Genomic DNA, 13,047 nt, shown 5'->3' with positions numbered 1-13,047 from the left:
TTTTGAAAAAGAAATACATCTTCAGCAGCTGCAATGTTATTTTCATGCTTCTTGTATTGAATCTGGGCTTCACCCCATGAAAGAAAATGTAGAATTGAGACAAGGTGCGGTGAGGTGCATGTTTCTCAAGAGGCAAGGATAACTGTACTGTTTCAGAAATAATTTTACTCCGAGATTCAAAATGGCCTCCAGAACAAGTGACGTACAATATGAGATCAAATGGTAACTAAAAGTTAATGTTTTTTTTTAATGTTCTTCTTAAAGAGTGAATGCTTCTAAAGATGAGTTATGGGGAGGAATGTCACATAAATCAGAAGTTACTGTCCTAAGATGGACCATAAAACAGTCAGAGATTAAAGATAGTATAAAGTGACAGTCTTGAAGAGATGCAAAATGACTTGAAAAAGAAACCACAAAGAGATGAAATCAGCCCAGCTGTGTCCACAGTCTCAGTGTTTTGTCTCTTAGAGAAAGGGTCTGTCACAAATCTGCATTTGGAGCTGATGATGTCTGATCTGTTCTTTGAATCTCCTCATTCATTCATTTGATTCTGCAAATATTAATCACCCTGGAAAGAGTCTTCTTCTTGCAAATATGCTAATTATTCATGTCTGTTTTTAATTTAATATTAGAGTTGATGTAAATGAGTATGATCAACAGGTCATGTACATGTTTTTTTTTCTCATATCCAAGTAGTTTGAAGATTCAGTGTTTAAAACATTTGCACAGGTCATTCTTTTTCCTCCAAATCATAATATCAGAGAGAGAAATTTTTGAGGAGTAGGACTGAATTGTTAAAGAAAAGGTTCAGATTGTATGAATCCAGGTTTCCTTCTTATCATGAGAAAAAATCTTTTCTCTTTCAAAATCACAAATTTGCAAAAAAAGGAAAAAGAAAGTATGAGGCTTATCTTTTTGAGATTTTCAATTTTGATAGTTAACATTTAACTTAAAAACAGAAAGAAAGTAGAAGAATAGTTCCAGATTCTCTTGTTTTACGTAATGCTACGGGAGTCTTAGAGAAATCTGGTGGTGATTTTAATACGGTGAAGATCTCCTTCAAAATACCAAGGTCACTTTCTCAATATTGTATTGCTTGACTTGTGTTGTTTGAATAACCTAAAACATTGATGGCAAACTAATAGTCAATAAAGCAGGTTCAGATCTGATGGATCATTTAAACCAAGCCTAGAATTTTAGTTGGTGTTTGATTAAAATGCCTGAATTGGAACCAACTTCTACTGTCTCTGCTGCACCACTAACTGATCAAAGAATCAAGGAAATAAATCACAAATTTAATAAACCCTCTCTAAATGAGGATGACAAACACTTTTACTTTTACAATTGCAATCAGATTCCTTGGATGTCCTTCTGCGTGGAGCATGCATGTTTTCCCTGTGGATGGGGTTTCTCGATGCTCCTCGGTTTCCTCCTGCATTTCAAAGCTAGGTCTTGGAAGTGTCTCTAAATTGCCCTGTGAGTTTTTATGTAAGATTGTCCAGCTCTGTGTATTTGTGCAGAACTGCTGTCATTGTAACCTGAGATTGGCTCCAGTCCCCGCAGCTTTAAATGTAATAAAGTGGCAACATGGCAACATTTCTGCCGTTTATGAGGTTTTACAGAATGCAATTCTACTTTTAGAACAAGATTGCTTTAAAAAAAAAAAAAAAAGATTTTCCTATTTCCCAAAAGCTGCAGAAGATGTAGTACCACCTGCCACCGCTAGATGCCGTTGTAACACCGCCCCGCCGCGCTGTGAACGGACGGCTTGCTTTACGTGGTCAACCTTTCTCACTCTTTACCGCAACTCCTCGCGCGCGCCGGTCTTCGTGTGACACCCTCATAAAAACACGGGGACAGAAGAAGTGGGACAGTGGCCCGGGACGCGTTTCCTCCTCAGATAACAACCGAGCTGGAAGCCACGGAAAGAGTGGGATTGGCGGAGAGACGGGCGGAGGAGAAAAAGTGCGCGTCGTGGGAGGGCGGGCCACCTGTGACGGAGCACGGGCAAGTGGAGCAGCTCCGAGTCGGTGCCTCTGCTCCGTCCGCCAGGGTCTGTTTTCACGTTTGACACGGACTACAGGCGGTTAAAGTCCAGTCGGATTATCTGAAGCTGACGAAGACGCGTTCGTCAGTTTGTTTCCCTTCGAGGATTTTTTTTTTTTTTTTTTAGACACCAGTTCAGGTAAGACATTGAACATTACTGACCGCAGCATAGATTATTAAGAGAATGAAAATAATATCAGTTACTGTGATATTTCTCCTCTACTCTTTCAGTTCATATTATTTCTTTCTGTAGAGATACTGTATCGGTGTTCATTATGTATGTCCCCTCGTATTAATAATTATGCTGTTGTCTCCTTATGATAATTTATTGTAAGCACTTGATCATCACCTTTCAGAGGGAAATATTTACATGTGACTTGTTTACCTGCCGAGTCCAGACAGGTGTAAGACATCAGGAGACACAGCTGGATCATTTCAGTCTCCTTTTGTGTTTACTGCATTGTTGCGTTATCTGGCTGCTCTGGTGGACTTTCAGTCCAGCAGGATTCATTAACATACAGGTGGAGGAAGCCTCTAATTCAGATATAACCCCATGATGTGCTTAAAGAGGGTCATTGATCTTTTTGAAGATGATTATCCAAACATGGCCAGTGATGGAGACTGATTTAATCACGAGGCCCATCGGGGAACCCTTTTAAACCCACTGAACCCGCTTATCTGCCTTTGAGTAAGTGGGAGGAAACACTTGTGAAACCTGCAGACTTGTGGTCATCACGGTGGATAACTTCATAATTTCTATTTTTTTTTTCTCTCTACATTTACATGCACACTGCAAAATTGACAAAAGCAGCATTTTTCAGCACTATTCATTCACCTGAGATAATAGGTGTGTTTCTTTTTATTATCATTTTACAGCTGTTGTGTTTAATTGGTTGACCTCCTACTTTTCCATCCCTCATAGAAAATACTTCTTTAGGGTTTCCTTGTCAGTAAAGCATAGAGAGAAATAGGGGTTGTTCAGTGATTATTTGTATATTATTTTCAGCTTTTGCATCAGTAGTTGTTATTCTTGCTGAGTTCCATGGGTCACAATACACATCACTTGAAAACAGGTTATCCATTCATATTGTAGACCATTAATCACAACAGGTTTTCCATGTTCATCTGCTTCAGCTGATCCTGTCTCACTTTAGACTCAGATAGGAACAGGTCGTCTGTAAACACTCACACTCACACTAATGGGAAATTCAGTGTCACTAGTTAGCCTCAAATACAAAACATCAACATGATGCTCAGATACACATTTCACTTTAAAAGAGGAGATATTTGGGAACTGTAACTGCTCAGATCTTGATGATGCTCTAAAATGACTGAATTGAGGGGAAAAATAACAATAAAGCTGAAGAATAATTAGGTTAGAATCACAGGAGAAGCATTTCATTTGGCTTGTTTTGATTTGTTATTGCAGTTGATTTGCAGGTGAATGAGCTCCGTGTGACAGCATTGCTTCCTCCATAAAATGACTTGAGCTTTAAGCCAGGATTGTCTGAGGTTTACGCATTCTGAGGTCTTCTGAGGCAAACACAGAACTCTGAATTACGCGCCGCAAACAAAAATTGACTCGACTTGGGAAATTTGCTCACCAAATCATTTTAAGTCTTGTCTAGATTGACAGTAAGCCTCGAGACTTCCGAAAGGAGATTTGCAGCAGATACAGAGGGGCTCTGTAAAAGTTCAAAAACTGCAAAAGTTAGACTTTAGACTCTAAACCGTTGCTTTATCCAACCACAGACTGGAGCAGTTTGCACGGAATAACAAACACACTATATGAGGGCTGCAAACGGAATTTCTTTAAACACACTGATCATCACAGCTCTCTGATATCGTCTGTGAAACTAAAGTGTGATTATTTTTTTTCCCCCTTCCATAAAGAGCCTGGTGTTTCATTCACAAAATGACTGTACATAGTTTGAAGCCAGCAGAGTACAGTTGGGTCGGCTTCCTTTTGTGCGTCCGCCAGACAAGAGTGTTTTAAGGCAGTACGCTTGTCAGCTGACGCAAGGCTCAATAGCTTTGACTGTAATCTTTTCTACCATTTGTTACACACACACACACACGCACACTCACACATATATTCAAGTCGAAAAACAGAGTTTTAAGTCCTTTGGGACAAGTGTTGTCTGTTGGTGGAGCTGTCACCACCCTGCTCCACTGTCCTCTATTCAGGCAGGTTTATAGACACTTTATAATTGCCTGATAAAAATCTATTTCCCTGAATGAATGTCATGGGAAAGAGAGCTGGCAGAGCGATCAGGAGGAAGACAGATTAGAGAGGTTAGCCTGTGAGTGGAGGAGTCGCCGTGATTTCCTCTGGGCCCGTCTCATTTTATCTTCAACATCTCTCTTTTTACATTTTCTCCAAGTTTTGACTGGTGTGCTCAGCGGCTAATTAACAATTGAAAGCTTGAAAGGGGGGGGGGGGGGGGGGGGGATGCAAGCCACTCAGGAGGAAGACGGGAATAATTGATTTTAGATGACAGAGAATTCAGAATGTGACAATTACTGCCTCTATCTCTGCTCCGCTGGACCTCCTGACACCGTTTTACCCCAGCGCTCTGCCCACTCTCTCTTTCCACTCTCCGTCCTGTTGCTGTTACATTGCTGTGTGAATACAGCCATACTCTTCTAAAGATTAAAGGACCACATGAGGACCACTGTGGCTGGCTGGCAGACTGAAAGGATTAAGACCATGACAGCCCATTTGAGTGATTTGGTGTGCACGAGTCAGATAAATGACTTGGAAAAGCCCTTCAGAGCACCTCCCCTGCCACCTTTTTAAGAGGAGCTTAGACATGACTGGGAGGGCCGCCGACACACCTGCACAGTGTTTGACAGGCGCCGTGAGGGGCAGCACATCCTCAGAGGAGGGAAGGAAGTGTGTACCTGAAATAATTGGTGTCCCCAAAGTGAATGTGCCAGTCAGGGGGAAGAAATAGCTGTTAAACCCTGTAAAAACCAGTGCAAAACTTCTCAAATTATTATACTTTTGCTACTCATAAGAGCTGCCACCTCTCAGAGTGGAGTGTGGAGTCAAGGTAAGAACAGATGAGTTTCTTTTAATACATCATTTACGTACTTTCCAGTCTCAGATCATTAGTTATTTGTTCAGTCCAGCGCCACAGAAACACTGTTTGGTGAATATCTGAAATTCAACGCCATGGTCATTTGGTTCACTTCATGTCTCAAACTTTAAGATTCTATATCGTGGTGCATTCTGGGAAAATTTACCCAAAAAAAAGCTCCAAAATACAATATTTAATTGAAATCTGTGGGATGATTTCAGTGGTTTTTCTCATGAAATATGTAAATCAGTCAGATATTTCCAGATAAAGCAATACAGTGGGTCAAAAAAGTATTTAGTCAGCCACCAGTTGTGCAAGTTCTCCCACTGAAAAAGATGAGAGAAGCCTGTAATTGTCATCATAGGTATACCTCAACTATGAGAGACAGAATGAGAAAAAATAAAAAATAAAATCACATTGTCTGATTTTTAAAGAACTTATTTGCAAATTATGGTGGAAAATAAGTATTAGGTTAATAAGAAAAGATGATCTAATTACTCTGTTATATACTCTTTATTAGCAATGACAGAGGTCCAACGTTATCTGTAGGTCCTTCACAAGGTTTTCACACACGGTTGTTGGTGTTTTGGCCCGTTCCTCCATGCAGCTCTCCTTGAGAAGTGATGTTTTGGGGCTGTCGTTGGGCAACGCGGACTTTCAACTCCCTCCAAAGATTTTCTATGGGGTTGAGATCTGGAGACTGGCTAGGCCACTCCAGGACCTTGAAATGCTTCTTACGAAGCCACTCCGTTGTTGCCCGGGCGGTGTGTTTGGGGTCATCGTCATGCTGAAAGACCCAGCCACGTTTCATCTCCAATGCCCTTGCTGATGGAAGGAGGTTTTCACTCAAAATCTCATGATACATGGCCCCATTCATTCTTTCCTTTACACGGATCAGTCGTCCTGGTCCCTTTGCAGAAAAAACAGCCCCAGAGCATGATGTTTCCACCCCCATGCTTCACAGTAGGTGTGGTGTTCTGTGGATGCAGCATTGTTTCTCCTCCAAACACGAGAAGTTCTGTTTCTACCAAAAAGTTCTATTTTGGTTTCATCTGACCATTTGACATTCTCCCAGTCTTCTCCTGGATCATCCAAATGCTCTCCAGCAAACTTCAGACGGGCCTGGACGTGTACTAGGTTAAGCAGGGGGACACGTCTGGCACTGCAGGATTTGAGTCCCTGGCGGCGCAGTGTGTTACTGACAGTAGCCTTTGTTACTTTGGTCCCAGCTCTCTGCAGGTCATTCACCAGGTTCCCCTGTGTGGTTCTGGGATTTTTTTCTCACCGTTCTTGTGACCGTTTTGACCCCACAGGGCGAGATCCTGCGTGGAGCCCCAGATCGAGGGAGATTATCAGTGGTCTTGTATGTTTTCCATTTTCTAATAATTGTTCCCACAGTTGATTTCTTCCCACCAAGCTGCTTACTTATTGCAGATTCAGTCTTCCCAGCCCGATGCGGGTCTAAAATTTTCTCATCTTTTTAAGTGGGAGAACTTGCACTATTGATGGCTGACTAAATACTTTTTTGCCCCACTGTATGAATCATAAACGAACATAGTGCGATTTGCTGATGTGATTTTGGGGGATGCAAATCCCTCTGCTCTATGAATCCCTCCTGCTGAATTGTTTTTAATGCTTGGAAGGGACAAAATGGCTCCTTCTTCACCTGCAGAACAACAAAACACATCAAGCAAATGTCTTTTAAAACAAAAGTAGAGCTGTTACCTGTCAGGTATCGAGAGTGAAACTCAAAAATCATGCAGTAACAGAAAGTGAAAACTGTTAACAATTTCTTTACACTTGCAACTGCTGCACCTTTTATACTCATGGGCTTTCATATAATATATAACATTTCAAGTTCAGTATTTATTCATTTTTTCTTGGCAGTCGTCAGCTGTGTTTCTGGTGTTGCGTTCCATTTTCATGACCTTTCTGGGCCACCATACATAACTTATCAATCTATAATTTACGACATTGTGTGTAAGAAAACACAACAGATTTGTTACATTCAGCGTCGTTACACACACACACACACACACACACACACACACACACACACACACACACACACACACACACACACACACACTCTCACACAGTTGTCTGAAGGACATTCAGGTTGACTCATTTTTCTTGTTTTTCACTTTCTTCCTGGTGATTATTAACTGCTAAAAGTTTTTGGCAGCTTGCCTAGTCAAGGTGGACTGATTTTAAAACAGGTTGTGCTGTTTTTATAATAAAAGAAAAATATGTAATGAAAGTCCTGCGCGATAAAATTAACCGTCGCACCTTTACTTAACCCAAATGCCCTGCAGATTTGCTCTCTCGCGGCTGAGTTAATCTAACAAGGAAGCCAGCTGACGCCTGCAGGAAGATGGATCATTAATCTGAAAATTAATTTGGCTTGTTTTGGAAGCTGTTCAGCTCCAACATGAAGTAACTTTGACATGTTAATGAAATAAATGACTGCATTAAAACATGAGCCTGTCATTCCCTGCATCGTTGTGAAAATCAAAGTTAATGACACAGTGGGTGACTTATTTGTGTCCAAGTACATCAGTGACTTGTTACAATATTGTTGCATTGTCTGTTGGAAAGGAAAGACCGGGATCAGGACTGAAATAGTGACAAAGTGTAGAGTGGTGAAATGTAGGAAAGGTGCATCTAAAAAAACTCATATGAGCTCATGAGTCAAGAAAAAAAAAAGACAGTATCTCACAACAATAGAATATTTTATTGCGTATTTTTCTATTTTCAACTTTTTGTCATATTAAGCGATAAACACTTTTAAAGAAATGCCTGAAATCTTTTAGTTTGTAAATTGTAAGCTCCATCACATATCAGACATTTGCCATTATCTCATCTTTACATCAACATGTGCAATGTTCTTCAAATTCAAAAACACACTTTTAAATGTAAAAGAAAAAAGTGTTTCATCAGGTTTAATTTAAACGAATTGCTGAGATACCAAAGAAGAAGTCTGAAGTCAAAAGCACAGTAAGCCTGATAAAATGATCAGAAGTGACAGAGTGAACAAACTGCTCCACTTCTGAAATGCTTCTAGTGGGAATTGTGCATGTAATGAAAATCATGGAAAAACACAATTCCAAGCATCTAGAAATAAACATAATCTACTTAGGTGCTTGTACATATCACATGTCATATTGTTATAGCAGGAAGAATATTCACAATCGCATATGAATGTTGCAAAAGAAGCAACAAATGAAAGGAACAATTGATATTCTGGTGTTTTGAGATGTACCTGTAAAACCAGCCAAACACTTGTTACTGTATGACATGACACTGTCATCTTTCAACATTGCTTTTGTCCTGCAGACCTGCTTTCTGTTCTGTTTTGCTTTTTGTCTGTAACATTATGCAATCTTTAAGCATTGTCCTGGTGTCCGCCCCAAGGGGCCGGAGCCGGGGCTGCCTGTGAGAAGACACTCATAAATCCTCATCCTGGCATTGCCTTTACTGTTTAATTTTTTTATTATTATTGTTACTATTATTGTATGTTTGCACATGCATCTTTTGCGTATTTTCTAAAGCGTGATTTACCCTTTTGCTCATAACAGCAGGAAAGTGCAGCAGGGTCACCGTACAGTTGGCTCTTTGAGGTGCTGCAGAGACTTTGTTTAATGGAAAGTGCTAAAGAGTGTGACTGTTTACATTTCGACGTGGGAATGCACTACCTGTTTATATTTGCGTGTGTGTGTATGCACGGTTGTGAATATGTGTGTGTGTGTGTGTGTGTGTGTGTGTGTGTGTGTGTGTGTGTGTGTGTGTGTGTGTGTGTGTGCACAGCGCACGTGCTTTTGAAGAAGAAAGAGGATAAGGGATAAGGTCGGTGAAGCTCCACAGTGTGCCTGTCTGTGTGTTCTTGGAGTTTGTGTGTGTGTGCTGGTGCATAGGAGACACACACATACACACACACACACACACACACACACCTCCTCCCGCTCTCCTTTTCTTCTTCTCACCATCACTTCTTGATAAGAGGCTCTCATTCTGCTGGAGCGACATTGGCATTCATATCGCAACATCTTGGGAGATTATCATATTTCACAGTCTTTGCGCCGTGGGTTTGGCTCTGGGTTCCTCTCAGGTACGTCTGCGATCGCAACTGGTCTCGCAGCCTCGCCGATCTGGATCGCTCCACATCGCAGTTTAATCTTCAAGTGTTTGCTCGTGATATCGGCACGTAGCTCTGTTTGACAGTCACCGTTTGCTTAATGATGTTTGCAGCCTTGTGTTTGGACTCTGCAGCTGCTGCGCGCACACACACACACACACACACACACACACACACACACGCGCGCGCTACAGACTGCACGGCTTTGCAACATGTAAAGCCAGCCGGGTCTTGCAAGAGCTCCATTGATCTGCAAAAACTCCCAATATTTTATTGAGCGCGTGCACTTTGTCTCTGTTTCACATCTCTGTCGTCACCCTGGTAAAATCCTTCACATCAGCTTGTTTATTGTACGGCGGCTCGCCTCCTTGTTCAACTTTCTCTGAGGTGCCACAGTTCCATCACGGACTACTAACTCTGTTGGTTTATGTGTGGTTTTTTTTTCCTTCTCCAGATTTCCTCAGCACAGTGAAAGAGATTCCTTCCCCCCCTGCCAGTGTTTGTTGCAGAGGTGTGTGTGAGTCACAGGGCGAATATGTTTGCCTGAATCCTGTTTTAAACATACATACACGCTGGTTGGAGGGAGTTCGTCCCGCGAGACGCTCAGCGGAGATGCATGGAGCCCGATCCTCTGCGGTGCAGCTCCTGCTGCTGAGCTGTTGGTGTGCGGCGGCGGCTGGGTACCCGTTCAAAACGCCCCAGGACCTGGATGTGACTCCACGTGTCACCGTGCTGAGCAGCGGTAAGTGCAACGCTGACCAACTGGATATTCTCACTTTCACACCAGATTGCTGACCACTACACTGAGATGTTTTGTTCATAGAATCTATGCAAATGATCTCAGTCAGATCTGGAGTTTTTTGGCAGTGTGGTGTGTGTTATTCCTGTCAGTGCTTCTGCCCTCAAGCGCTGAAATGTTTCATAGTTAAAAACCTAAAGATGACTCTTAACTGAGTATTGATGTTTGACTTGAGAGCTAAAGTACAGAGATCTTGCAGCAGAAGCTGGTTTTCCTTTATTTTCTAACATCTCTTTATTATCTCCTGCAACACTTCTTTCTTTTTTTGCCCCGCCTGCTGTGGTTTTACTCGTGTTAACCTTCACATTGAAGTTTTTCTTGATTTAGAAAGCTCCAATTATTGTTTACTTATGGTGTGAGTGATGGCGTGTAGCCCGAGGTGCTGCAGAGACGGGTGACGTGCCTCCACACTGATCTCTGCGGAGCGTACATGGAGTCTGACGCCACTGTAGGTAGTGGAGAAGCACCGTAACCATGACAACTGTTGTAGTATGGCGCAAGATGATCTTAAACTGTAATTTCCCTTTCATGAGGCACTGTTATCTGATCCGGGACTTTTTATTTGTTGAAGCATAAACGTGTGAAAGGATTTTTCTCACATTTCCACGTTCCACTCATCAGCAAATTTACTTCCTTCATTTGATCTCCTCGTCAAACGATGTTCTTTTCTCTCCCCGTCTCTGAAAGAATTGTATTTCTACGAGTACACCTTCGGCTTGATATAAACCGCCTCCCTTTATCTCAGTTTCGGTGAATCGTCAGTCCTCCTACAGATCTCGCCTCTGTTTTTTTTTTTCTTTCTTTATTATGGTTGAATATGTTTTATAGAGAAGGGGAGTAGCAAATTAAGTTTATGTTTTGAGCAGTTTTTTACGTCTATCTCAACACTTTGAAATGAACAGCTTCTCTGCTTTACACCTGATGATTTTAAAGGTAAATTTGCGATTTTTTGTAATATCATCTTAACTGTTTGAATTATATTTTTCCGCTAGCATCTAAAAATACAATAATGCCACTGATACTTGTTTTGACTTTTGATATACAAACTGAAAGGTCCATTTTAGTTTATAATTGTGTTTTTTATACCCTCTTGTTGGCATAAATGAAAAGATGTCTGATCTTATGAAATATGTTGCAATACTTTTAAGCTGAAGAATTAAACAGAAAAGGCTTGTAATTTATTTAGATTTTTATTTTCATGAATCTCAAATATATGGACGCTTCATGGTTTGAACTGAATAATAATAATATTCAAATTTTTTTGACACGCACCAGTACATCACTCTATCAGTTGCATCCATTTACATCAGCAGTGAGGCCTTCTCCCTTCTTTCTTTGATTCTACATTTCTTCATTCTTCATACTCTGAATTACCCCTCTTTTTTGCTTTATCTTGTCTGAAACTGTGGTTTTTTTGCTTCTTTGTATCCCTCCTGATGCAGATATGCAAAGTTACCTCTAATCCCTGTAATCTCCGAGTTCCTCAGCGGTTTTAAATGCACAGCCTTCACACATGCAGAGTTCAGACATTGCACATGCATGCAGACACACTTACATCTCGGATCAAAGGGAAAAAAGACTATTATAAACTTCATGAATTCGGTTTTTGAGCATCTGAAAGGCAAGAAAAAACAGCAACACCAAGGAATCATCTTTTTCTAAAAAATATAAACTAATTCTTGCAGCAATTTTTTTTAAATATTTGCTCTAATTTCAGCTTGACAGGGTATTTTAAAGGTAGTCGCACGACCACAGTCAGCTGATTTAACTCATTTTTAAAAATCCTGTGCCGACAGCTCGCATTTTCAGAACACTGTGAACCACAAACGGGCCTCACGCTCGCGTGCAGGTTTGTACGTTAAGACCGTCGCGTCACTGTCCACAGCCTGGAGGTGTAGTCTGTGTGTGTTTGTGCATGCTGATGTGTGTGTGTCCCTGAACATGCTGTACCGTGCAGATCAGCTGAGATCCCGCTTAACTGTTTGCTCAGTAAATAATATCACCTGGGCTCCTCCCGCTGTCAGACCTCACACCACGTCCGTCCCCGAGGACCAATTCCAACATCCCTTCTCCCACATGATCCAGTAAGCCGGGGCTAAAGTGTGCTCTGGGATGTTATTTCATTGTTATGTAGCCGAGATAAATCTCCCTGTGTCGTGGTCTCAGATTCATTGTGTTACCTGGCCCCAGCTGTCAGGCCCTCACACACACACACTCACCCAGAAGCTCTTGTGTATCGTAATGCTTGGATTACACCGAGGAAGCGTGGGCCGTGTCCCTGCTGCAGCGCATTGTCCTCACACACAATATGAGACACTCATATCACGTAGGAAAAGTTGTTGTTGTCAAAACCCCATGCAGGTAAAAACCCTTTTTCCTCCTGCGGGGAAGCAGGGTTTGAAAACAGACACCTGATCGCCCAGGAGCAGCTCGGGATGCGAACTGACTGATGCTGCTCCCGCTGAAGTGAGCAGGCTGGGTTGTGTTTCGCCGCAGCTGATAGGAATCTTAATGACAGCTTACTTGATAACCATGCAGTCTGCAGGGGGAAGTGGATTGGCTGAGGGTGTAAGAAGTCTGAGAATTCAGTGATAGGCATGAAAATTGTCTAGCGTTTGCATTTGTACGGCCCCCCCACCCCCCGTCAAAATTATACTGCAGCTGATAATAAAACCTCAGCATTAGTCACCTCGGTGTTATTATACATTAAATTACAACATGGCCGTGCCTCAGCGTAGTCCTTAGATAACGCTGTGGCTGCTGCCGCCCTCCAGGTCCGCTGTGTCAATAGCGGTGTCGTGTTTGCTCAAGTTAAGTGGACTCCTGATGGATTGTGTGTTTAGAAGTTATGTAATACTCCACCATCTCATGACCGCTACGAGTGACTCCACAACACGCCTCGTGAGTGTGTATCTCTGCACGCGCTGTAAACCGTGTCTCTTTGCTTCGCTTTTGTGTGACTGAACCCCATTAGCGTCTTGGCC

The 13,047-nt window shown here is 41.9% G+C and overlaps 1 protein-coding gene across 1 annotated transcript in view; it reads left to right on the top strand.

Annotated features, from left to right (window-relative positions):
* LOC115399351 (semaphorin-4G-like) overlaps window positions 1-13,047 on the top strand; it is a 29,911-nt gene that overhangs the window by 1,118 nt on the left and 15,746 nt on the right. The window contains exons 2-4 of the mRNA XM_030106674.1: window positions 1,901-2,030; window positions 2,114-2,185; window positions 9,719-10,006. Coding sequence (XP_029962534.1) covers window positions 1,901-2,030; window positions 2,114-2,185; window positions 9,719-10,006 — 490 coding nt within the window. The remainder of the gene's footprint in view (window positions 1-1,900; window positions 2,031-2,113; window positions 2,186-9,718; window positions 10,007-13,047) is intronic.

This window comes from Salarias fasciatus, chromosome 13 (assembly GCF_902148845.1).
Source record: "Salarias fasciatus chromosome 13, fSalaFa1.1, whole genome shotgun sequence".
Lineage (NCBI taxonomy): Eukaryota > Metazoa > Chordata > Actinopteri > Blenniiformes > Blenniidae > Salarias > Salarias fasciatus.
Note: the sequence above shows the minus strand (reverse complement) of the source record. Positions and strands in the feature narration are given on the sequence as shown.